This window comes from Patiria miniata, unplaced genomic scaffold (assembly GCF_015706575.1).
Source record: "Patiria miniata isolate m_02_andy unplaced genomic scaffold, ASM1570657v1 HiC_scaffold_7, whole genome shotgun sequence".
Lineage (NCBI taxonomy): Eukaryota > Metazoa > Echinodermata > Asteroidea > Valvatida > Asterinidae > Patiria > Patiria miniata.
The window spans coordinates 44,303,604-44,328,549 of NW_024037074.1; the positions used below are offsets into that span (position 1 = coordinate 44,303,604).

General features: G+C 39.9%; 3 protein-coding genes across 5 annotated transcripts in view; 1 reads left to right on the forward strand and 2 right to left on the reverse strand.

The window, feature by feature from the left end:
* The window catches only part of LOC119745280 (rho GTPase-activating protein 21-like), a 35,569-nt gene extending 24,391 nt beyond the window's left edge, over positions 1–11,178 (reverse strand). For 2 of the 3 annotated variants that reach the window (XM_038221523.1, XM_038221522.1), the window contains exons 1-2: positions 10,968–11,178; positions 7,325–7,436 (exon numbers count right to left, since the gene is read on the reverse strand). In XM_038221523.1, the coding sequence (XP_038077451.1) occupies positions 7,325–7,360 (36 nt within the window). In that variant the 5' untranslated portion in view covers positions 7,361–7,436; positions 10,968–11,178. Of the gene's footprint in view, positions 1–751; positions 1,160–7,324; positions 7,437–10,967 lie in introns of those variants that run through there. The other variant, XM_038221524.1, reaches the window with a different exon arrangement.
* A 1,322-nt stretch (positions 11,179–12,500) lies between these two features.
* Positions 12,501–17,999, forward strand: LOC119745281 (E3 ubiquitin-protein ligase Zswim2-like). The gene is made up of 13 exons (XM_038221525.1): positions 12,501–12,652; positions 12,786–13,012; positions 13,190–13,266; positions 13,479–13,519; positions 13,749–13,995; positions 14,388–14,630; positions 14,732–14,816; positions 15,009–15,136; positions 15,244–15,621; positions 16,031–16,171; positions 16,402–17,012; positions 17,229–17,380; positions 17,570–17,999. Exons 2-13 carry the CDS (start codon positions 12,863–12,865, stop codon positions 17,762–17,764), a joined length of 2,448 nt encoding a protein of 815 aa, XP_038077453.1. The 5' UTR covers positions 12,501–12,652; positions 12,786–12,862; the 3' UTR covers positions 17,765–17,999.
* Positions 18,000–18,200: 201 nt separating this feature from the next.
* Positions 18,201–24,726, reverse strand: LOC119745282 (proteasome activator complex subunit 3-like). The gene is made up of 9 exons (XM_038221526.1): positions 24,540–24,726; positions 23,020–23,052; positions 22,504–22,566; positions 21,795–21,884; positions 21,535–21,592; positions 20,989–21,170; positions 20,238–20,360; positions 19,977–20,063; positions 18,201–19,519 (listed from the first exon to the last, which is right to left on the reverse strand). Exons 1-9 carry the CDS (start codon positions 24,561–24,563, stop codon positions 19,439–19,441), a joined length of 741 nt encoding a protein of 246 aa, XP_038077454.1. The 5' UTR covers positions 24,564–24,726; the 3' UTR covers positions 18,201–19,438.
* Between the last annotated feature and the right edge of the window lie 220 nt (positions 24,727–24,946).

Here is a 24,946-nt window from a genome sequence, read left to right on the forward strand (position 1 = left end):
TGACGGTACATGTATCTCAAGTATCACCCTAAAAAAAAAAAAATTTGACCTGTTCCCGTAGATGTTTTAACTTTCAACTCACCAGTTTCCCCAACTTCCTTGATGGGAAGTGTGACAAGCTACCAGTACGTTACATAAAATGTACAGGTTTTAATACACCAATCTATGTGTAGGATCCAGAATTGAATATGATCCTCAACTTGCGGTTTCACAGATTCAATGTGTACGGTACGTATGCACGTGACCGATATCTGACATCCGCAATGAAAAAGAAAAGAATAACACGAGCCTACACTATTAACTCTGCACACAATCGACACGCTCAATGCAAGATAGGTCATAATAAGCTTGACTGTAGGGCACGTTTCACAATCTGATGTATTCATCACGGTGTTTGCTTTACCAACATGAAGGTTCACAGACAATACCAATGCACTGGAGTCATTTCCTCAAAACAGATCAGTTCATCCTGAGCAAAGCGGGTGACGTCTTTACCTCCAAAATTCAATTGATGTTGTTCAAAGAAGGCCTTCAACGTGAGCATGCTTTCAGTCAATTAATGGCTGTGTGAGTATTTTAGACACGACTTTTCTTTCTGAGGACTCACCAAACGATATAGGCATTTACTGAAATGTATGTGTCATACAAGTTCATACAGAACTATGGAGTGCCTGTTTTATAATCAGTGGTGAAGAATGAATCTTCTCATCACAATACATGAACTCTATCACTAATCTGTGTATGGTTTTACCTTCTTCAACCATCACTACTTCATCCTGTGCATGGACTGCTACATCAACAACTGATCCATAGTTTTAGAGAGCATCTCTCATCAGATCCAACCAATGACAAGAGACTCATCAACACAATCCAAATCTATCCAATGTTTAATCCAATTGCTCAATCCAACAGATTACTCTCCCACCGCGCTTGGCTCTCCTCCAAATCCTTTTCATAGTTCCAGCATTCGTCTACAGTACACACACGCCATCCGTTCTTGTTCTTTTTTCCCACCGCATCTGATACTGATTGTCACAGCGAATGTTTTGGTCGGTTGAGCACAGAGAACCAGAATGCCCCAGTCTGGCGTCCCTGCTGTCACAGCAGATGCAGAATGGTCTCTTTTGATACGGAAGCAACTGATTGTCATTCAAATAGGTGATTTTTTTCCAGTGGTAGTGTTGCATTGTACCTGCCAGTCACTGTTGGCTGTCTATCGTTAATTTGGTCCCACCCACTCAGGGTTTCTGACTGGTGGGAACTTGATACAAGTAGCAAGCCTAAACAGTTGGTCTTATTTTGTCCAAAAGAGGCCCAGGTTGCTAGTTTTCTCCTCACAATGCACATATGTCCTATACAATTTATGGTAAAAAATTTGGAGAGTCAAACAATATTCTGATCTCAAAGGTACATATTGTAAAGGTATTGTACATGTACATGTACCCCAGGGGCTGTTCAAACATTCAGTGATGATGGTATTCAAGACAGTGCAAAATGTACAGACCTGTAGATTTGCACCCAGTTACTTTTGTATGTACGTGTACATACCGGACGTTGATTAATTCTCACATTTACCCAAAAGAAACATTGTGCATACTAGTACAACGTAGTTAAATGACCCACCATCTCAACCTGGCTTGATGTCGTCAGAAAGTACTGGTACTCTTATTGGTCAATAAATACCATCTAGAGCATTTTTGTACACAAAATAACACTTTTGATTTGAATGGTTTCTGAAACCTAGCTTGCTTGTGCTACAAAATAAAATTTGGTTTGTTTTCTTTTCTTTTCTTTTTTTCTTTTTTTTTGGGGGGAGGAGGGGGGTGTAGGTTGTTGTGGGTTCTTGTGGGTTCTTGTGGGACTAATATCTGGACAACACAATGTTTTCTTTTGGGGCAACAGGGGGGGGGGTTGAATTCCCTTCAGACTCCCTCATTTTCGCCCTCCCATATCAGTTGCCAAATTACATGTACATTTCATCACTATTGACAACATTGTACAAACGTAGATAATAATTGTACACATATCGGTATCTATTGGATTTCGATCACACCCCTAATAAACAAATCGATATCAACCATCACATCCCCAACACTGATTTAGCCCTCCTGTTGTGATTACACCAATATTGTCACCTTCAAGGGATCAATCTGCATCATATCTATCAATTCATTACACTAACTGCCAACTGACAACACCTCAGACCAATAAATCGATATCAACCATCACATCACCCAGCACCGCTCCCCTCCTAGTGAGCCATGACTATGCCAATATTCCTTCACCTTGACTGGGTTTCACACTGACATGAACCTGGATAACAACTAACAAATATTTTGCGGTCAGTTAGTGCAATGGGACAGCCACTCTGGCTACAGTTGCCGAACGTTTTTTTCTTTCCTTCAAATAGCCACATTCGCAAAATCAATAACCTAGAGTTCAAACAAGGATATTTTTTTCACATTTCCGCCCTGGATGACATTGACAAGGTGTTTGGGAAGGTGTGAACCAAGGTGCACTGTTTTCTTTACAGGGTCAGAGGTCAAGTGCTGGATTGTACACTCTGATCTGCTGTACATGCATGTGGGTGTCAAAGCTTTGCTTGTGGTCAGGTGTGAAAACTGTGCTTTGATCTTGTGTACTACTTGTACAGCGATTCTACAACACAACTTACAAGTACACGAAACTTGCTCTAAGGCAACGTTATTTACTACATGTACATGATGTACGTATACATGTACATGTATATACCCGGTACGTGTAAATCTACACATCAAAACTGAGCATTTTTGTGCGCGTGTATCTAGCGAGCGAGACATGTATCATGCAAATGTAGATTTTAAAATTTACATGAAATACATAATGTAACCAATAGACCTTGATAAATTATATGAATTAAGGTGAAATTGGAGGGATTGGCGTTTGTATCGCCTGATACGTGTAGGCACAAGTACATGTACATGTAAACCGTTTGTGCATTCACTGTTACTACATTAAAATAACATTATCCTCATCGGCCGCAACGCATTTAAGGTCTATTACTTGAGTATAGGTGACAGTATACGTGTAGAGAGTCCTAAATCAATCAAAATATGTAATAGTGTGAACTTTTTAATGGATTCACAATATCACAATTCTATAACAAAATTGAAAGGACTGCACTGCAAACTGCAAACAATTTTATAAGCAGCACAGACCAGTCCGGTCTGATCTTAAGGGTTTAGCTCCATTTTGCCTGTTACAGCTACATGTACGGGTACGGTACATGAAACGGTACATGTACAATGTATTGAAACTCACATAGCTCCTGGCAAATTAGTAAATTTGAACAACCATGTTGTAAAAATGTACCAGCATCAATTTTAAAAGCAAAATTTTTCTTTTATTGAAAAGCACAATACTCAGTAATTCCATATGTTTATCTTACCAGAAGGAACATGCACGTGTACAATGTACATTGTGCGTGTGCTTCATACCAGCATGGTACATTTAATATCGTACATTAATTTGTTTCTTTCCCATAGAGTGAAGGTCATGCGTGTAATTGCGCACTGACTACATACATTTAAATTGATGAGATTACGCACAAAGCGTACAATCAGCATGTACAACGTGTACATAAAGTACACTTTGCCATTAGAAATCAAGCACATGTGTAAGATGGACCATTTGTCATTCTGTGTATTTTATTCGTTTCAAGTCAACAAAAGTGCCTAAAATCTAAAGACCGGTGCTTGACAACTAAACCTGATGAAGTTTTTGGGAATGCTGTATATTTCAAAAAAGCACAATATTCTGGATCTCAATTTCAATTCAACATTTGCCGAGTCATATAAAATGTATGTATTTTGAATTGTGCCCTCTCATGAGACATCATTCTCATTCAGCCGATACATGTGTACACCGTTAAGTGATGTCACACACTGAATCCTCAATTCTCACTAATATAGCAACCTTGCGTGCATGTGTGTTGTGTAAATGCTTGCATGCAGCCATTCACAGATTCATCCAATTACAAACCAACTACCATTGATGGAAATTTCCAAAAGACGTCACTTGACACATCTTTGGAATAGACCTTCTTAAAATTATTTGGTGGTTTTTTTTCTCAATTTACCGACAGCATGCCAGAAGGAATAATTTCACAAGGAGTTTACTCAGTTAAGTGTGATACTACGGTACATGTACCGGGTACATGTACTTGCATTGTAAACCAAGTAAGCTTTTTAATAATAATTTGGTGGGGCGCTTTTTTGATGTCAAATGGTCCACTCTTCCTACATGTATACTTTTAGTACCAGCAAAAGTTGCATGTTTGCTGCAATAAACAAATGCGTACTTCATTCGGATTAAACCATTGCTACCCGGTGTGACGTCACACTATTGTTAAAAGTGTGGATTTGGAACTACGAATCTGATACACTGGTCACAAAGTGTGGATTCGGAATGACAAATCTTTAGTAAAGTGTGGATTTGGAATAAGGAATCCACACTTTGAACATGTCGTACTTGTAATTGTTCTCCATGACGAAGCATTAATAGGACCGTCTGCAGGAAAACTTTCCTTCCTTAACTACCAATGCATCTTCACTGTCACTGTCAGATTCTCCGCCGTCATTGCAAAACCTACTTTTGAGTCAGAAAGAAAATCGTCATATAAACTATCCATGTTTACACAAGGAACAGGAACCTACACACAAAATGACTTTCTCTCCGGTTTTACAAGTGTGACGATACATCTGCTAAACACGCCACAATGCTTGATTACGTATAACAGCCTCTACAAACTCCCTTGTAAATTACCCTAATGGCCACGACTCGAGTACAGGAGATATGCAAGTCTTTTCATCTCCACTCACTGGACTTCTTTTGACGCAATGGTTTAAGTCGAAAAATACACTTGCAAACTTGTGGATTCTTAATTTACGAATTCACTTGGCGCTTTGCGCCTCGTGAATTCTTAAATTACGAATCCACACAATCTCGTGTATTCTCCTTAACCTAAACTGTGTACTTTATTTGGACTGAAAATTAGGAGATTCTGTGTACAATGTACATTGTGACTCTAAAAGTGTGTTGTACATACAGAAACTACCAGTACGTGCACAGGCATGATTAGTCAATAAAATATCCTCCCAAGTCCATTTTGAGAAAAACACTTCTGGAAGCAACAGATGTGTTTTACATTGTAAATGTCAAATCAGGAAATGTGCAGAGTGAAAATCTAAACTTGGCTTGCAGTCTGTTCATGCAGTGTCTGAATCTACAAAACAGGAACAAGATGATTGAAACAAAGTCCCTTCAGTACTGTAGTCCATACAGTGTGCTATTGTCTCATATCAAAACAAAGGCATGCCTTTCATTTACTTGACAATATTTACATACCAAAACAAAAACTTGAGTTACATGTACAATGCTCGTCTCGTGAGCAAAAGGAAAGAACTTTGCTGAACTTGGGCAAGTCTAACTTGATGTTGCCCAGGGAGGTTGGGACCACTGAAAAGGAAGTGTGTTAAATTGGAGCATCCCGGTACCCCACAGAACTACCGTACAACATGAACCAGACATGTACAGCAGTAGACATGCATGTACAGTACGTACATGTATACAGAGTGTCTTTTGTGCAAGTTTCGTCTGTCTGCTGAAAGGAGAAAAAATCTGTCAAAGCCTAACACACCAGGTTCCCCATTACACATGTACTCAGACTCACCCCACTCAACTTTAATTAACATGAGACATTTTCAGTTGGTTAATGGAAGCAATTCACCAATCAAATGGGTCATGCTGTTTATAATGTACAAATGTATGTAGTTTGTAAGTGTTTTCACATTACTTTTTCATTTTAAGGATTGACAAACAAGACACAAATCATTAAATATTAACTGACATTTTCACAAATAACTCGCTGAGCTGCAATTTCACCACATAATTTTTGAAATATTTGATCTTGAGTGCTCTTACAAAATGCAATCAATAACAAGCACATGGAGTGCAAGAGGCCTGTTGGATTTTACACAATAGATGAAACCAGGCAGGTAAATGCAGTTTCTTACCTCAAGATGTGAATAAGACACATAACCTTTCATTGTGCAAGAGTGTTAAAAAAACAAATTGCAACATGACAGCGCCTCAAAATGAACTAGATACATGTACTGTGCTGTATTTTGCACTGGTTTTTTTTTTTTGGGGGGGGGGGAATCGAAATTGAAATTTGACCCCAACCGACAATTCCAGGCAGCGATATTAATTATCTCTGCACATGGCCCAGACTTTTGCTTGAGGGTATACATCGACCAAAGCAGGTTTCTACAAAATACACGGGATGGGAAAACTCTCCTTGGTTGAATTATCAATTGATATCACACAATATGCTGGCATTTTAAGGGCTAACGTACAAAGTATGGGTTGTGATTTATTTACCAAAATAGAATTGGCCAAGCAGAATAGTTCTTTAATTTGACTAGGGTCCCCATGCAGATTTGCAGAGAGTTATTTATTTAATACATTTTCCCTTTCCCCCTTCCTACAAAACCTTGAATGTATGACCTGGCGCACTGTAGCAAGAGGTGAAGGACAATACACGGAGAGGAAAAGTTGACAAAATTGTTACCCACATCTACATTGTATCTGCTAAGAACATGATGCATCTGTGGCAAAGCAAAAATGCCAGCTTTAGTCTGTACCATACCATTCTGTCTGACGTCTGGATTGGCCAAAAAAGTAACTCAAAAAATATGTGTAGGTCACATCACAGTGTACGGTACATACCGTGTAGTTTGGTTTTGACACTTTGATGGATGTCCGTTTGGTTGTGCACTTAATATGCAAAATATGTTCCTTTTTTGAGTGACGTTTCTTTTATTTTCTCCTTTATTTAAATCCCCTGAAACTGAGAGGAGACGGAAAGTTTAATAGATTTCCAGACAGAATGCCAGACAGGTCAGGATTTCCTTTCACTGCGCAGAGAATCTACTTTTAACCCCAGATTATTTTGTTAAAAAGAGTTGAATGGTACATTGTACACTGTGCATCAATGTGGACAACTGAACGACCCTGTACTTTTGAACCCATGCAAAATATTTTCTTCTTTATGCTGAAAACGAGCACAGGAATTTCATTTTATGTTTTCCTGTGAAAGGGATCGCAAAATGTTTGAAGAAAAAATAGTAAAAAGAACCTGAAAATGCTGAACAATTATGCACGTAAATGTACGTGTAGATTTACCCACAAAAAAGACAACATCTCTAAAAATCCATGAATCCTCAATTGGCCGGACAGCAGAAATGATGTTTTTGGGGTACTTGCAACCTCCACGCAGTCTTACCTCACTTGTTGATCTTGGTTGGACAGCAGATGCCATTTTGTTTCTGTTGAGCAGCTAATCACACAAGCAAACTTTGTATCGTCGATTGGCAGGTCCCTAGCCACAAAGTTTCCTGGAGCAAGGAGAAATCCAGAACACAAATTCTCATGAAAATTGCTTCAATATTTTTAAAACAAACTTGATGTAAACATTTGTAAACAAGAAACCTCTCTGCAAACACATACCACTAGGTCATGTTGGCAGAGCAGTTGACAAAATATATCAACACCATGTTGTCAATTCTTCTTGCCATGCTGGTGCAATCACTGTTGAAATCACGAGTACAATACTTGCACTGGTATGTGCATGCGTGGGTACCCCACCCATCAGACTTTGTTTGACAGCGGCGGCGAGGGAGTATGAATCCTGGATGACCTCACTGCTAGTGTGGGCAACAGTACCAGCAGACACACATGGATAGTGTAGGAGGCAATTTCATGTAACACAGGGGCTGAGCTTTTATGCAATGACCAAAAATACTGTAGTCTACATCAGTTAAAAGTTAATAACTCATTCTATTCCTCAGGTTGTACTCAACAAGCTCGATGTCCAAATGTTCAGTATTTCAGAAGAATTGTACCCTTCACTGTTGTATGTACATGTAAAGTGTGGCAGATTAAAAGAGATTCCTTTATAAATTCAGAGGAAGATACATTGTGTAGGGCTACAGATGTATACATGTACAAACACTGCATGGACGTGATACACCCATCGGCACTGGTGACCTCACATGTTCAGCTATAGACCTGCAGGAAATCCCAAGTTATCATGACATCAAGCGCCCCGACACTGAACCGCAAATTGAATTTGATAAAACCACAGCCAAATGCGGACCCAGTTGTCTAATTTATCTGATCTTCAAGGGGGGGGGGGGGGCTCCCTAAAATTACTCAGGGCAACTGCACTTTCCTTAAGGGAAAAGATGCATGATTTACTATGATACAAAGGTTAACCCTAAAATCTACACTGGCTACTATAAGTCAATAGTTAAAGTCCCCACTGCATTGACCTGGATAGCGACTCAACTTGCCTACATAAAACTTAGTCCTGTACATGTTACATGTAATACAACAATGTCACTCAGCACCATGTGTTAAACATGTCAACACACCTGTAAAGTATTTTACAGTAGGCCTATTGGTACTTGTACAAAACTTAAAGCAGCTGCCAAAACAAACAATTTTTAGTTTGAGGAAAGACTTGAAGCCATGACATCAATGAGCAGGTTTAGCACTTCTGTCATCTGGTTGCATCTGCCTTTGAGCATGCCTTTGACTTGAGCATGCCAACATGAGTGTCCCTCAGGATGTGCACATTGTCATGATTCAGCGACAGATCATATCCCTTGTTGCAACCTGGCATTGCATTGGAGGGGACATCTGTGAATTCACCAGACCACTAAGCACTTGGCACTTGTGACTGTGTGCACAAGGCCAAGGCTTTGGTAGAAGCATAGAGCTGGGACCCAAAGTAACACAAACAAGTTTGGAGGGAACGTTGTGGGAAGAGGGTGAGTATGCAGAAAGAGTGCATGTAGTATGCTTCGGGAGAACAAAAAGGAACGTCTGCCAAGATTTTGTCAACAGGTTTACTGCAAAGATGAGCAATGACTAAACTTGACAAATGTGGAGCAATTATTGAAACAAATTTTGCACTAAATTGCACAATTTTATCAAAGTAAACTGCAGGAAAATGAACAACACTTTATTTTTATAACGGGCTCAGATCACACAAATTTACGTAGGAATAAAAACAAAATTTCTCAGATCATTCATTCGTCTCTCTGAATCAAGTCATCTCCAATAACTCAACACACGTTTACAGATACCGGTAGAGTGATTTGCATGGAAAATTCTTGTGAAAGGAAAAGGCCAAAAGAAAAACTAAATAAAAAACACGCACAGAAAAAAAAAAAAATTATTACAGTCAATTCTGTAAGCACCTTCAATGTCAGAATTGTAAATACATTGTAGTCGATATATAGAGCATCCAATGTCGAGAATGTTCGATAATTATAATGATTATCCAATGTAAAAGTTAAAGACGGTAAAGACTACATATTTTCCAAGGCGTTCCAAGTCCAAATTTTCCAAGGCGTTCTCTGGACCATATTCCTCAAACTACTTGTAAATCTCAGCACTGACAGTTTGTCCAGAATATGCGGTTTATTTTGAGTTTTTACATTGGGGAGACTGCAAATTCCAGCGAAACGTACAGCACAAAAAGCTTGCATGATTCTTGCTTTTTGGATTGATCCAGAACTGATTAATCTTTAGTTTTATCTTCGGGCTTCCCTTTATTGTGTTTTTTCCCTGCTGTAATAATTTTGTTCTTGTGTATTTGTTTGCCTTTTTTGTCCTGTTCGTTTGTCATTATGTGCAAGTTCAGCATGCTTCAGAGCAACAGTGATTAGATTCGCTTTTGCGGTCCCTGACCCACATAATCATTTTCATTGTGATTGTTTTGTTTTTTTGCCTTATTGGTTATTGTTCACCTCAATTACAGGGAAGCCTAAAGTGCATGCCCTCAACTTCATGATTTTTGGATTGTTGAATTTTTCATTACATGTTTATACGTTGCTTTTTTCAACCACTTTTTGTGTAATGTTTGTTTTGATTTGTACCACTCTTTGTAATTCTTTGTTGAGGTCAAATAAATAATAATAATGATTAGACCAGGCCTCTTTATAGGCTAATCAGAAAGTGCTGCCTTTTTCAGATGTCTAATTTTTGTGAAATTTTATGTTGAAATTTTGATACGCAATTAACGTGTGCAAATGAATCTGGAAATTTCACGAAAAATAGACATCTGAAAAAGGCAGCACTTTCTGATTATCCTAAAAAGAGGGTGAGTATGCTTCTAAAGCAAAAAAAACCTACAAACTAAGCCTAAATGTGAAAATCAAAATTTGGCAAAGTGCGACACATTTTTGTACATGTGGATGTGTGGCGGAGTAATTGCAGAATACCCCGCCACTCGGAAATACACCCCTAAAATCACTGGCTACGAGGTTGGAATCACTGCAAAAGAAACAATTCAAGTCCATTGCCAGCTACGCGGATACTGAGTGGGGGTCCATTATTTGAGAACGAAGCAACACAAAATGAATGGGAGTTCCTGAAAAAAATTGTAAGTCCAAACCAACCACCCTGTTGGCGGCTACGAGGCTACGGAGTGGGAGTCCCCTTGAATATGCTTGAGAACGAAGCAACACAAAAGGAATGGGAGTTGCTGAAAAAATTCTAAGTCCACACCAACTACCCTGTTGGCGGCTACGCGGTCACGAAGTGGGAGTGCAATGGAGCATGACACATAGTAAGTAGCGCTGAGAATGTTTATTGAGGTCAATCAACCGTGACCTCGTAGCCGGCTACGAGGTGGATAGATCGAGTGGCGGGGTATTCTGCAATTGTGCCTGTGTGGCCTATGTTTATGGAGGTAGTCCAGTAAATAGGCCACATTTACAAAAAACCAGTAACTGCGCATGTTCAGTGCATATCCGGCAAACTAACGTTTACTAAAGGTTTGCCCTCTCCGGCAAAATATACACTGCCACGGTATAGGCCTACAAAATGATAAGTAAGATTTTCATCTCAATTCTCACCTCTTCACAAGGAATATCATCCCGTCTAGTTGCAGGAAACGTACGTCAAAGAATGCAGGTTCGCAGTGCTTACTTTCATGATGTCACAGTGCAGTTACATCGATGTCATTTTGAAGAAATACGCCGATAACCTTTCGACCAGACCAGACAGAAAAGCTAAACAGACGCCATGTTGAGCTAAAGGTCGTGGAAGCGTCACGCCTTGTCTAAAAATAAACACAGAGGGCGGTCTTCACAATTCGTGGTATTTTTAGTAGCCCCTTCTGGAAAGTCGGCCCCTTCTCGATACTGTTTGTTTTTGCTGTCGAAAAGGAGTTTTGTTTCTTTTCTATCTAAATGAAATCAATAAAGGTAAACGATACTTGCCAATTGCCAGTCCTAGTTCATGAGAAAATCACATTTTCTTTTCCTTTTAAAATGTATGCAAAGAATTTGAAGTATAAACGGAGATCTAGCTTTTTGGTAACCGATTTTCAAGTTAAGCACTGAGATTATGCGTTGCTGCCATCTTATAAGAGGGCATCGTTTGTTATCCATTTTAGCAATCATGACTGCACAAAAAGGTTCACCCTGCGTAAGCAAAACAAAGGTATTGCCCTCTAAGATGGCTGCTACACACACAAGGTCTATTTACGAAAAAGAAACAAGTTTTGCATCTTCCTTTTCCCTTGGTTTAATATCAAGCTAAGACAAATGGGGAAAACAAATTAGGGTTGTTTTTTTTTCAATAAAAAAAAAAGCGTTTATTAAATTTCGAGAATTTTTATAATTAAAATGTAAAAAAATACATAAAAACAAAAATACGTTATATTTTTTCAAATTAGGCCTGTTGGAAGAAAAAAAAGTTGTGAACCATTTTTACCAGTCTTTTATATGGGAATTCGAAAATAATTTTTAAAAAGGGGGGTTGTTTGTTGTTTCATATTCTCCTTTAATGTTTAACATTTAAAAATTAGGGAAAGCGATTTTTTTGGGGTCAATGGTGATAAAAGAAAGACAAACAAGCCGCATGCAGTAGAATGAGCTAGCAGTGTAGAAAGAGCTCAACCAACACTTGGTTTTCTCAATCCCTGCTTGCAATTTGCAAGCCTGTACCATGGCTTGGAAAAAATATAATTACAAACTTCATGTTTGGTATCAGGAGCCGGGTGAGAATTGTGATGTTTTCGCCCCTCACGTAAATCAGCGAATCATAATCAAGCCTTCACTTTTTGGTTGCACAATGTATCCACATCTTTGTTGCCATGTTTATATCTATAAAGTCATTTGTATAATTATTTGTAAACCAGTTTTAAACTGTTCGGGCAAACCCTTGGTAACGAAATGTGATAAATAAAATAAGTAAATAAAAATCATTATTATAATTTGAACTTTTTGCTTTTTGGCAAAAAAAATAAGGACGTGTGCCAAAAATTAATGGGCTTAAGTCGGCGCCGACTACTTTCTTGAATATCGCCCTCACTCGTCCAAATAATGTCAGTAAAGTCGTCTGGTATCCCTTTTCTACGTGTGCGTATACACGCAAGAAGTTGGGGATTATGACCACTGCTATAGAAACGAGACGCCATCAAAAAAAAAATTCGAAGTAATTTTAGAGCTAGGCTAGGGCGGGCGCGACCGCCGCACCGGGGTGAAAATTCTTAGGTGGACTTCGATCGACATGCTCTAGTAAACTCCCGTTTCTTGTAAGTTCCTTTTGTGTTTTTAAATCATGTTAAAGGATTCCAGTATAAAATTAAGGACAAAAAATGAGTCATGATTTACATGGCTATGCTTTTGAAGTAGTCATATTTTATTGTTTTTAAATCACCCTTGAAGTTGAAACATACAGATTGATCGAGTAGGATGCCATGATGTAAACAATTTTGAGGAGACTAACGTAACTGACTGCAGCGATGGCTCGGAGTGTTGCATGGCGTCGAACCATCAGCGATGCTGCCTCCTGGCATCAGGACCAGGCACAATCAGCAACAATCTACATCTTAAGGGAGACAGGACCCACAGGATTCCTTTTGAAGGAAGAGGGTGAGACCAAGAAAGTCAAGGTGAGATTTAAGGTGCATTGTCCCCACAAGAACAGATCACAAGTATGCAGTAAAGGTTTAGCTTTGTCACATCCTAGGACAATTTGCAGTAACATACACCTGACCAGCTTGGCAAGGGTTCATGTTATAATGTTAATTGACTGGTAATGTTCAGTAACTTGTTTTTTCTTTTTGCAGGTGTTCTTAGGAGATCCCCATAGCTGCACCTGTAGTGTGTTTAAGAAGGAGAGGGATCTCTGTAAGCACATCTGCTGGTAAGCTTTCGATAGTGAGCAACAAGGCTAAAAAGTTAAGGGATTGATGCCAGTTTGTCCTTTCATTTTTTGATATCCCAAGACTTGAAGCCCATTTTGTAGATGTGTCTACATCGTTTAGAAACTCCCCCTTCCTCCACCCCAGCCAATTTTGTTCTTTTGACTTTATTGTAGTAACTAGCCACTTCATTTATTTTGCTCCTTCCTTTCAGGGTGCTACTAAAAAAATTCAGAGTCCCGAGGGAAAATCCAAGTAAGCAATCTTTTTCAATCATTTGAATTTACTGAATGAAATGAGAATATTGCAGAAAAAATAGTAGGCCTGCTGATCAGGGGTAGTGACAAAGTACCTATAAATCATTTAGGTGTGATATTTTTTCAATGTTATTATCATTCATAATTTCGATTTTGTATTTCTTTTTTTCTTCTTCTTTCTATGTTCATGCCATTTGTTTTATTTGTTTTTGGTAACAATTCATCAGTTTCATTCCAATTGGGACTGGTTGAGCGTGAAATCAATGAAATACTTCGTGGCATCAACAATCCAAGCCGTCAAAGAAGTCTTGTACCCCGTCAACGCACTGTATCACACAGTAAACCACCCCAAGGCACCAGCTCATCAGCTGGTGGGAGGGATGTCTTAATACAGCGAGAGATCACAGCAGACGATGTCTGTCCCATCTGTCAGGATGAGTTGTTGAATGCCAGAGAAGCAGTGACTTACTGCAGGTTTATTTCCATCTTTTATTTTGTCAGAAACCATTTGGAGCAGCAAAAGATAGAGGAAATATTTGCTTAGTCAAATTATATGTTTTGTTTTCCATAAAAACGTTCATTCTAAGATCTTTTGCATTTTGTTCTAATAATTTCGAGAACCACATTAAAAACTTATAACAGGTGTTAAAGAATTAACCTAAAGTTTACACTGTACTGATATTAAACTTCACAAGAATAACAGCTATTTTTGATAGTACTGTTTAAACTTATTTCAAGTAAAATTTGGGATGACCACTGATGAACATCATCATTTTAAAAGCAGTAGATTGTCTTGCATGGTGGCACATTGGAAGCTTTTTATTTTGCCAGTGACTCATTTAATCACTTGTTTTGTCTGTTGACAGGTATGGCTGTGCTAAGAGTATCCACATCAAGTGCATGAAGGTGTGGGCGGAGCATCAGCGATCAGTGGGGGAGACCCTGGTCCGATGTCCACTGTGTCGGGAGGACTTTGGCCAGTTAGAGCAGCTACAAGCTGAGTATCGTAATGCCTCACTCCAGAAGACCCGATCTGAGCGACTGGACGTTCACTCGGGTGCTTGTTGTCATCACTGCAACAAGTCCCCCATCCAGGGGAAATGCTACAGGTACAGCGGGGGATATATCATTGGTAGTGACATACTCTGAAGAAAAAATGGTTTCAAAGGACTTGAGGTGTTTATAAACTAGTTTTTCATTCTCTTTGCAGATGCACAGAGTGTTTTGATTATTGTCTCTGCCATGCCTGTTTCCTAACAAATATTCACAACGAGCATTCCTTCAAATTCCGACAGGTAAGTGTAAAAACAGAACTGCTTTCTAGCTGATAGAACTGGCAACGTTATTTTCTTATTTTATACCACAGAGTTGGTGCATTGAAGGTATTGTCAGTTGGTGTGTTTGACAAAATGTTGCCCTCGGGTAGCCTCTTTGGATATTTACTTGTTCACAGGTTCACATTTCCTCTTGTTTGGGTTTCACTACAGAAGATGAATCAGCGCTGGCGTCCTGCCCAGCGTGGTTCTGGCACAGCCTTACCCCAAGCAGTGATGGATGATCTACTAGCCAGGGACATATCTGATGGCGACTATGATCTCTTACTACAGCTGGACAGGTAAGCATAATTACATTGACTTTTGAATTGACTGTGTGCATGACCTGTTGAGGGCGACATACAAGTGATTTACAGCGATTCATATGCAGTTTTCATTTTTTCATCAGCCAATCAGCCAACCAGCCCAGCAACATCCCTGAAAAGGTGATCAAGAGTTTTGCAACGGAGACAGTACGTCAGGGCAGCACACTACTGAACCCAGGTGTGCAGTGTAGGGTGTGTCTACGAGGCTACAGTATTGGGCAAGTGCTAAGACGTCTACCATGCAGGCATAAGTTCCACACTTCTTGCATCGATCCCTGGCTGCTTCACCAACATCCAACCTGCCCTGTGGATGGCAGTATAGTCTGGAGCCCTAGTACTGCGCAACAGACCAGCTCAACCAATCAGAATCAGCGTAACAAACAGCCAGCCAATGGGAAGGCTGCTTCTGAAGGCGCTCTAGAGATCCCTGGGATTGGAGTGGCATCCGTGAGAATTGAAAGGTAGAGACAAGTCTCCCTTAGCTTTTTCCTCTCTGAGAACCAAATTTGATTTCATGATTCATACTAGAAAAACTTTGATGCTCCAAGAATTTGGCACCAATCCAAGAAAGTAGAGTAAGTCTCTAATGAAGGGATCAATATACTTTGGGGGTCAACCCCTTCAGTCCTATATTCACTTCAGAAACTTAAGAACTTTATAAGTGCAAACAGCAAATACAAACAAATATCGAGCATGAAAGTTCCTGATACGGGCTCTGTAACCAAAGTCTCAAAAAGGTATCTTTTATTTAATTTACAAACAAATATATATTTAAAATATTTAAAAATATTTAAAGGAAAAACAAAATACCAACATTGTGAGCTGCCTTCTTAATTAATGGAGTTGATGTTTTTTGTAACACTCTTGTAGATCCGGTGATGCTGTTGCTAAGGGACGGCATAGAGGCAGGTCTGGAGTTGTTGAGAGAGCCCCTAATGGTGACATTCAGGGACTGACAGCAGACTTTGCCTTGACAGGGCTTGGGATAGTGTCACAAAGTCAAACCCAGAGGTAAGAGTTCATGTGTACAGCACGCCGTAATAAGAGCGGCTGCCACTTTGTTGAGAAGTTGACCTTGAGGGTCAAATGCCTAGTACCCTGCTACCAAATCACTCCAGGAAAGCTGTTGGTGTATTTTTCAGTAATTGGGCCAGAGCATGCACAAGACTGGATAAAACTGGAATATCCTGTTTCTTTGTTTAACAAATTTTATTCTAAATTTCCTTTTTATTTTTACCCAGTATGGCAGCAAACTCCAGAGAGGGAGCAAGAGTACAGCCAAGAAGAAATAGCAGCCGTGCTCCAAGAACACATACAGACACAAATATAGAAATAAATGGGGTGTCGGACATGGCGATAAACCTGGATGCGATCAATGCAACAGCAAGTGCTAACAATGACAGTGGGCTGTTGCAAGACTTTCAATTGGATAGACGATCCAGTGAGTTAAGGCAAGATCAGCTGGTTGAACCCTCAACTCAGTTACCCAATCGGACTGGGAGCTCTTCCTCAGAACACATCCCCTGCTTGCAGCCTGCTACAGACACTAGGATGGAAAATAGCCAGGTGCCAGTCCAAGTAAGACTTGAAACCCTGACCCTACCAGGCACCACTACACAGGGAACCAAGCAGCACCCTTCCAGGGGCATGGCAAGGCACAGAAAGCCACCCCTCCCTACACAGCCCTTAGTAGACCGTTCCAGTGCCCCATCTATTCCCCTCCTACGAGAGAGTGTTATGACCCCAATAGGGAACAGCCGACAACAGAGTACCAGTGCACCAAGTCTTGGGCAGAGGACTGCACCATTTGGAGTAGAGGGGTCATCAAGTGGCAGACCTCCCTTGCCAGCAGGTGAATAAAATACTGTCAAATTCTTCAAGCACAAAATTCATAGATAACAGTTTTGCTTTACATATAAGAAATACTTGTGGATAGATCCTTTAGAAATGTGAAATAATCAAATGCAGGGTAACTTGTCTCCTAAAGGTATCAACAGTCCTAATAACTTGTCTTGTTATTTACCCGGTTACAACTATTCCCCCCCCCCCCCATTACTTTGAACCTCAGGTGGTTCGTCCCCAGGATCAGTCCGAGACCGCGGACGTGAGCCAGTCAGAAATGTTCGATCCACACAATTGACTAGAAAAACCAGAAGTACCAGCGTGGAGCGAAGTAGATCTAGAGATAGGCTACATCCGCCAACAGCTGACAAACAACAGGTAAATGTGACCAAAAAGGGAGAAAACAAAGAATTGTTCACTGTGAACAAAACTGATTAAAAAACTGTCTGAACACTTCCTATTTTAGTTCTGTACATGGTATGTACGCTGCAGCACATTACCACATTAACAAAGAATTTTTCAATTGACCTGAATTTACTTACCTCGGATATTCTGTACTGTCATCAGGTTCTGGAAGGTCTATTACTTGGGTCATCTGCCACTCGGCAAGTACCGTCAGGCAAAGGTCAGAGGTCATCACCTCTAAGGTCATCACCTCTAAGGTCAAGGGTCAGCCAGTTGCACAGTGGCGGTCAAGCCGAGAGAGATCAGCAACTCACCGAGGGGATTTCAGGCAGTGGACTTAGCTCACATGGGCAGTAAATTATCCTCCAGACCGCAATCTTTGGGTGATTGGTTCCTGAATACAATGTATTGCATACTGAGATCTTTACAGTGCATGTGCACTATTGCACAGATTTTTCTTCCGGTTTTATATATTTTTATGATTCTCCATTACATACAAAGTTGCATTATTAAATGTTTGTTTGAAAGGAAATAAATTATTTGAATATGTGCCAATAAATGGTAATAAAAAATGATCCACGGCAGCACCATGTGACAAATCTCTTTTGTGAGTTTGCGAGGTTCGAAAAAAGTGTGCGGTTCTGAACTAATTTTTTATAAATGGCAAGCTAGTGTATTCACTGACGTCTGTTGCTTCCCCCACTATGCTGGGTCACATATTTGAACTGGCTCTGCTCCATCGCATTTTACAACACGATCAACAACAAAACACAAAACCATTTCAACCAAGCTGTTTGGTTTTCGTGTACAGCCTTTTTGAAACATTTATTATACACTGACTATCCTCTTACCCTAGCTTGTCCTTTCAAAAAGTAACTAGTTTAAAGGTTACTCTACTCTTACAGTAAACATGTCATGATTAAAGGGTACTTCGTCCTTCAAACATATAGGAATGTAGTACCCTGTCCCAGTACAAAGGTAGGCAATATGAAATCAGCATCACCATGATCAGCACCAGACTATGCAGAAATTTCAACATTTCTGTAACCAAATCAAGATGGTCAAGGGTTCGAATCCAGCTACTGGCCATTATGTTGTGTCCTTGGGCAAGCCACTTCACCTCTACTTGGCTCTCTCCATCCATAAGTTTAAATGGGTACCGGCATTAGCTGGGCAGTAATGAATTAGCATCCCATCCAGGGGGAATAGAAATACATGTACATGTCTTCTCAGTCAATTCATGCTATTGAAACCGGCATTAAATGCCACACTGATGAGCAACATTTACTTATGACAGACTTGACTTATACATGCATAATCAAATGCAGTTACTGTGATTTGACCTTGGGATTTTCTTAAAATTTCTCCACACCTTATGGATTTATTAATCAACATTGAAACATTTTAGGGGGACTAACTGAAATTCCAGTTAAATTCTGTTACCTTTGCCTTGCTCCCTGCAGTCAAAGATGACAATTTATGATAAATATTAAACACATAAAGTAGACTTCTTATGCAAGTGATAATTTAACAGTTTGCACACCAAACAAGAAAAAACAAAAATGAACTGAATGAAACACCACATCAATATGAAATTTAAGATTAACAGAAAAACCTTCGTGCTTACCTTGGGCAGCATGGAAATGAAACAACATGCCCGAGTCCAAATAATAAAACCTGTCCTCAATACCTCACAAGTTACTGGAAAAAAAGAGACTTTTACAAGTTTAAATGTGGGTATCTTTGTGCAAATATTGTTGCTGATTTTTATTTCCCCCCGTTTATTTTTACAGAGAAATTGTTGACCTGAATTGAATTGATTGACCTGAATTGAATTGATTGTGCTGAGCCTTAAACTGGTATCTCCCCAATGCAGTTAACATGTGCAGATCCTCTCTCCCCCCCCCCAAAAAAAAACAGACAGCAACTACAAATGTGGCATAACTTTGTTGCCGATGGACGTTTATTTGTAACTGAAGAGATTTCACCAGTCCTCAGGTTGCCATGACGATGTGACTGCGAGTGTTTTTTTTAGTAGAGTGTTTCTGCATTGCTGTTTCGTGGCTTCTTAATTTTCTCCTTGTTCTTCATGATGAGATCATACAGAGAAAGCTGTGTGAAGAAGAAATAAATCTGTTTATTTCACATTGCCATTTTCTTGAATCAGTTTCAAGAGGAAAAATCAGATAAATAAACAGTGATAATGGTAAGATCCATGACACGGTATATCTGCTGAAGTTAGCTCAACTGAAAATGTACCATGAAATTGGTCCCAAATGTTCGAGGGCTCTTCTAATTGGGTACTGTGAATGTTCTCATTTGTTTTCAAAGTACATAAGGAGTAAAGTCTGTCACGAGCCAATAAAGCACATTAGGCCCATGTTTCTGGTTTCGTTGGCATGAGACAAGTGGGAGTGAAGTGGCTTTCCCAAAGTCACAACAGCTGGATTCAAATCCCTGACCCTCTTATCGCGAGTCACAAACCCTAACCACAAGGCCACACACCCCCATAAATCTATCTAAACAAACCCCCAAACAACAGACACCCTGGAGTAATAACATCACTTACGTATGTGTTCCTGAGCTCTGCACAGGTAAGCCTCAAGTTGAGAAATTCCTTTTCATCAATTTCGGAAACACTCCGCCTGTAGTCTTCCTGCAAAAACAAAATGAAAACCACTCTGAAATAATTTGAAAAAGTGACCAAATTATTGAACAACTTCACCTTCCTGGATTGAATAAGTTTGAGCTGTAAACTGAACTTTCCAAATTACAATAAAATGTCTAATCTAAACGGACAATGTAAAGAAAGAAATCTTTTTAAACTTACAACATGTGGATACTTGGCCACTTTGCTGATGAGCTTTGCCCGTGTAATGAAGTATCTGGATATCTGGTCTAGATATGCACCGGTCTCACTCTCAACTTGCCTCAGCTCCGCTAATGTGTCCTCCTAGAGTCACAACAAAACTTGGGGTAAGATCAAAGTGCAGACCATCCATGATTGGACTGCCGGCGTGCGAACCACAACTAGGCCAACTGTAGTACTTCGGCTCACAGGAAAGCCAGGATGTGTTGCAGTTAAGGGCTGGAGTCTGATCACAATGCAGCGTACGTGCATGCTGCATCCCATCCCCAAGTGAAAAGGAGAAGTGCGTTGGGCAGTAACGACTCGTGATAAAAAGTTTCGCGATCTTTTTAGGCTTCTCTCTCTCTCTGTTGTTTTTTTTTTTGGACTGTTTTGGCAGCATTTTCTATGGACTGGCCGAACAAAAGTTCGAGAAAAATGGAAGTACCAGTGCAGGCATTTTAAGTTACGGGAGTATTCAATGAACATAATATCCTATTCCCTTGACAGGAATGGAGTATTACTTTCAGATAAACGGAGTTTTGTGTTTTCTGTATTTGACTTAAAGAGTTTACTGTACCCGCTGCACTTCAAAACTGCACAAGTATAACATGTTGAAAACAGCAAGTTCGCAGTGTCTATTGGGCGAAGAATCATTGCATATCCAGAAGTGCCCTACATTGCAAGGGGCCCATACTACCCAACACCTTAAAAAAGGTCCTAGAAAACGTACCTGGATGGAGACACCGAAGTTATTTCCGTCTTCGATTCTTGGGATGAGAAGTTGGATCCACATCTTGAGTGTGTTTATGTGGTCAATCATCAGGCAAACCTTAGGCTTCAATATGTTGATAATATCCACCAAGTGTTTGTTGCAAGGTGCTAAGCCGTCAGGTAGTGCCAACACCCTGGATCCTGTGGTAGACAGACAAATGAGAATGAGATTTGAAAAAAATGTCAGTAATGAAAGTAAGAACTGGTAAGCACGCATGGTAGGTGCTCAAGGCACAGCAGCATTGCTACCCCTGCTCACCATGCCTATAAACAGCACCAGTCTAATAGCTTAGTGCTGCCATTTTGGTGCAAACCGCTTTATTCAAACAAAGCAACCATCTCTCGTACACATCTAGAGGTTGTACATGTTGCCAAAAACATACTCAACTGCAACTCTGTTGATCGGACTGGCACTAAAGTGTGTCAGTGACAGTAATGCTTCCAGTGTTTAATGCTGTACAGGCAATCAATTATTACACGTTTATTGCTGTCAATTCTTACCAACCTTGGACTGAATTCACTTCCCCGTCTTCATCCACCTTCCTCTTTTTTCTCTCTGGCATCTGGAAAAATAAAGAGCAGTCAAACTTTGCTTTTACTTTGGATGAAGTCTTGTGCATGCTACAAGTTGTTTTTAAAAGAGAAAAAGAAATCCACCGCATGCAATTTGTCTACTTTTGGAAGAGCATTTTACACCAAGAAACAGTTCAGAGGCCAAGTAATGAACAAATAAATCAAAATGAGCTTATGATGAAATCATCTTACTTCACTGTTGATGACAACCAGTGGTTCTGGTATGGGGATGTTGAGCTTGCTGTGAACTTCAGGCATTCTACTTCTGGACAAAGTCTCTGACTGCAGACATCAATGAAATCAAACCAATTGTAAAGCTAAGAGTGGCATTCGTACTCAAAGAAATCAAAAACCATGTCCCACCTCAAGTAAGTCAACAACTGTTTACTACGTTGCAATTCGTGAACATGGCGAACATTGCAGGTTGTGCGTCGAGAAATATTCACACAAAGAATTTTAGAAAGTGCAGGTTATGCATATAAGTTCTCACTTTTGCTGTTGCTTTGTTGACTCAAAAATTTTGATTTTCAGCAAGATCAAATATTCCAGGATTCAATCAATTATAAATTAAAAATTGCAAAACAAACTGTATTCTTTAAACTGTCTTCCAAGACATACTGTAGTGAATGGGCTCCGTGCACAATTACCTCCTCAACGGTAAGGAAGGAGGGGGAGTTGGGGGAGACCACTGGGAGAGACATGTGAATGCATTACTGACGTGAAGACGCTACAGCTTTGTGCACATTCAGAATCGAATTAGTCATGTGCCATATGTATTGTAAGAACAAGTACACCCACGCGGTGTGTGCCATCATCGAGGCTCTCAAAGGGGGTAAGTAAGAGCCTTCTCTTGTTTGGGCATGGAGCTCATAAAGCCTGGTACCAGACTTGGATGACATACCTGATGCAGCTCATTCAGCTCAACAATCTTTTGTGGGAAGACAGTGTGAACGAGTTTCTCAGCCTAATATGGGGCAAAAAAATAAGAGTTAAAAGCCACAAATACACATGTCAGCCTAAAAAAAATCTGACTGGTGTTCCTTGCACAAAGACATTGACAAACGGGGAGACCCCAATGAAAGTGCTGGATCTAGCTCAGTGGCAGAATGTCAAGGGTAGTCTAAAAAGTTGCAGGTTTCTTTGGTGAAAGAGCCTGGTATTATTAACTGCTTGTTGAGATCACTGGCCATGCTGGTCCGTAACCAACTCGGTCCGTAACCAGCGCGGTAAATAATGTATTATTAACTGCTTGTTGAGATCACTGGCCATGCTGGCCACCAGACAAATTGCTTCACATTTTTTTGTTCAATGTCTAATTTATTATAAAATAAAAAAAACCCTCTGCACAACTAATTGATGCTATATTTTGGACAAAGAGTTATGATGCACAGAGACCAATTGGGGGCACAAATCTCACCTCCTCAAGCAGTCTATTCTTGAAATCCTCAACCTGTTCACATTGTTCAAAGAAAAAAAATTGTTAATATCAGATGCAGTAAATATGACACATATTTAAGGAAAAAATGTAGTATCCGGCATGTCCGGCCGCCACTTCTTAGGTTGTGTATAAAAGGCTATGGAGAGTCGAGTGCATTTTAAGGTGAAGAAAAAAAGTGTAGGTAGGCCTAATTAACAAGTAACAACATAACACTAATTTATTAAATTAAGGTTAATACGAATACAGAAAATGACAATCACCATGAAATGAACGCGTTACTTAATGTTAGTCCTAAAACTCACTATAAACAATAGCAATAAGCATTCTTTCAATAAGCCTTAAGTTAGAACACATTTCATCATCAGCAATATGTTTGTCACAAATTTTGGTAAGAATGTAGTATCCATCCAGGCCACTTCTTTGGTTGTGTACAATGACGCTATCATCAGTCGACCGCGCTGCAACCAGTCAAATACCTTTCTTTCTAATTCATGGCTCTCTGCACTCCTGGAGGATTTTTTTAAAAAGGTAAGGAGTCCAAGATATACGTCATGATCGACCGATATCGCAGCGCGATAACTTATCGAGCCCAAGAACAGTGACCTAATCATAGGCCACAAGGCCACACTTCCAATTTTGATTTTCACATTTAGGCTTAGTAGTTTATGACGTCACGCGGAAGCGTAACACCGGATGACTGTTTCATGCACTATTGGTTGCGGTTCCAGTACCAAAGCTGTGATGCGAGTGGTAAACCTATTAGTGCATGAAACAGTCATTGGGTGTTACACTTCCGCGTGACGTCATGTGCCAACAGCCAGCGCAGCCGGCAAAACCGAGTAGTTGACAGCGATCGCTCTCTGTGCCTGTTAATCGACCGCCATTCATTGTACACAATTTTTTTTGTGCACAAACCAATTGCGGTCCTGGCCATGCCAGCAAGGTTGTCAGGTTAGCGGTTATTCCTCCTGTTTTCACTGCAATTGTAGGCTGAATCTTCATCGTGGATCGTTTTTTACTTCAAGGACCTGTGTAATGGTTATTCCAGGCAAGTTTGGGGTGAGTTGCAGTTGCAATTAGTGTGTAACGGGGACAAAATTGAACATTTTCCAAAAATGTTTGCCTATACTACAAGTTACGAGAAAAACTCGCTCCAGCCCTAGATGACAACCCAATGATAAAACTCAGGGCTGGGTAACTCCAGCTACATGTTTGTCATGTTTGTACATGGTGGAAGTGTGGCCTTTATTTACGGAAGTAGTCCAGTAAATTGACCACATTTATGGGGCTACCTCCATGCATATAGTAACAGGGAATGGCATAATTATTTATTAATTAGGCTATGCATAGAATGTTGTGTCAACGTGGTCATGGTGTCAATTAACATTCCAAAACTAAAGACTTTAAACTTAAAGTTTAAGTTAAGTATTTTAAACATGAATAAGATTAAGAACTGATTGTTCGAATCTTTAAACTTGCTTTTGGCGATGTATTCTCACCTTTTTTAGATCTGTACCCGCCATACCTTCAGAAAATATGACGAAAATCAGCGGAACATTGGCAACTTCACAAACTTAAGTTAAGGAAATCTACTCGCTATTATTACAAAATCACGTTCGTTTTGCATGTGTGTTTCCAGTCTGAAACCTCTTTATTCAGACAAGAGAGTCAAGCGTTAAAGAGCTTATGTTATAGGAACCAGACTAAAAACGCGCGAACAACTTCCAACCAATAGAGGGCGGGCAATGAGCGGAAGGAGCATGGGGTAGCAGACCAGTAAACAAACTTCCATAGACCCCAATGGTAAATGCTCCCACTTCAAAAATTCGGGGAAAATACTCACAACTCTCCAAGGTTTTCGAGACACACATCAATTTAAAGCTTATTTCATCATCTTTCATTTTCT

Coding starts and splice junctions, on each gene's coding strand:
- LOC119745281 (XM_038221525.1), top strand. CDS start 12,863: ATGGCTCGGAGTGTTGCATGGCGTCGAACCATCAGCGATGCTGCCTCC. Junction 13,013..13,189: donor GTGAGACCAAGAAAGTCAAG/GTGAGATTTAAG, acceptor TTCTTTTTGCAG/GTGTTCTTAGGAGATCCCCA. Junction 14,631..14,731: donor ATCCAGGGGAAATGCTACAG/GTACAGCGGGGG, acceptor TTCTCTTTGCAG/ATGCACAGAGTGTTTTGATT.
- LOC119745282 (XM_038221526.1), bottom strand. CDS start 24,563: ATGGCGGGTACAGATCTAAAAAAG. Junction 20,361..20,988: donor ACTTCGGTGTCTCCATCCAG/GTACGTTTTCTA, acceptor TTGTGACTCTAG/GAGGACACATTAGCGGAGCT. Junction 19,520..19,976: donor CAGAGCTCAGGAACACATAC/GTAAGTGATGTT, acceptor TTCTTCACACAG/CTTTCTCTGTATGATCTCAT.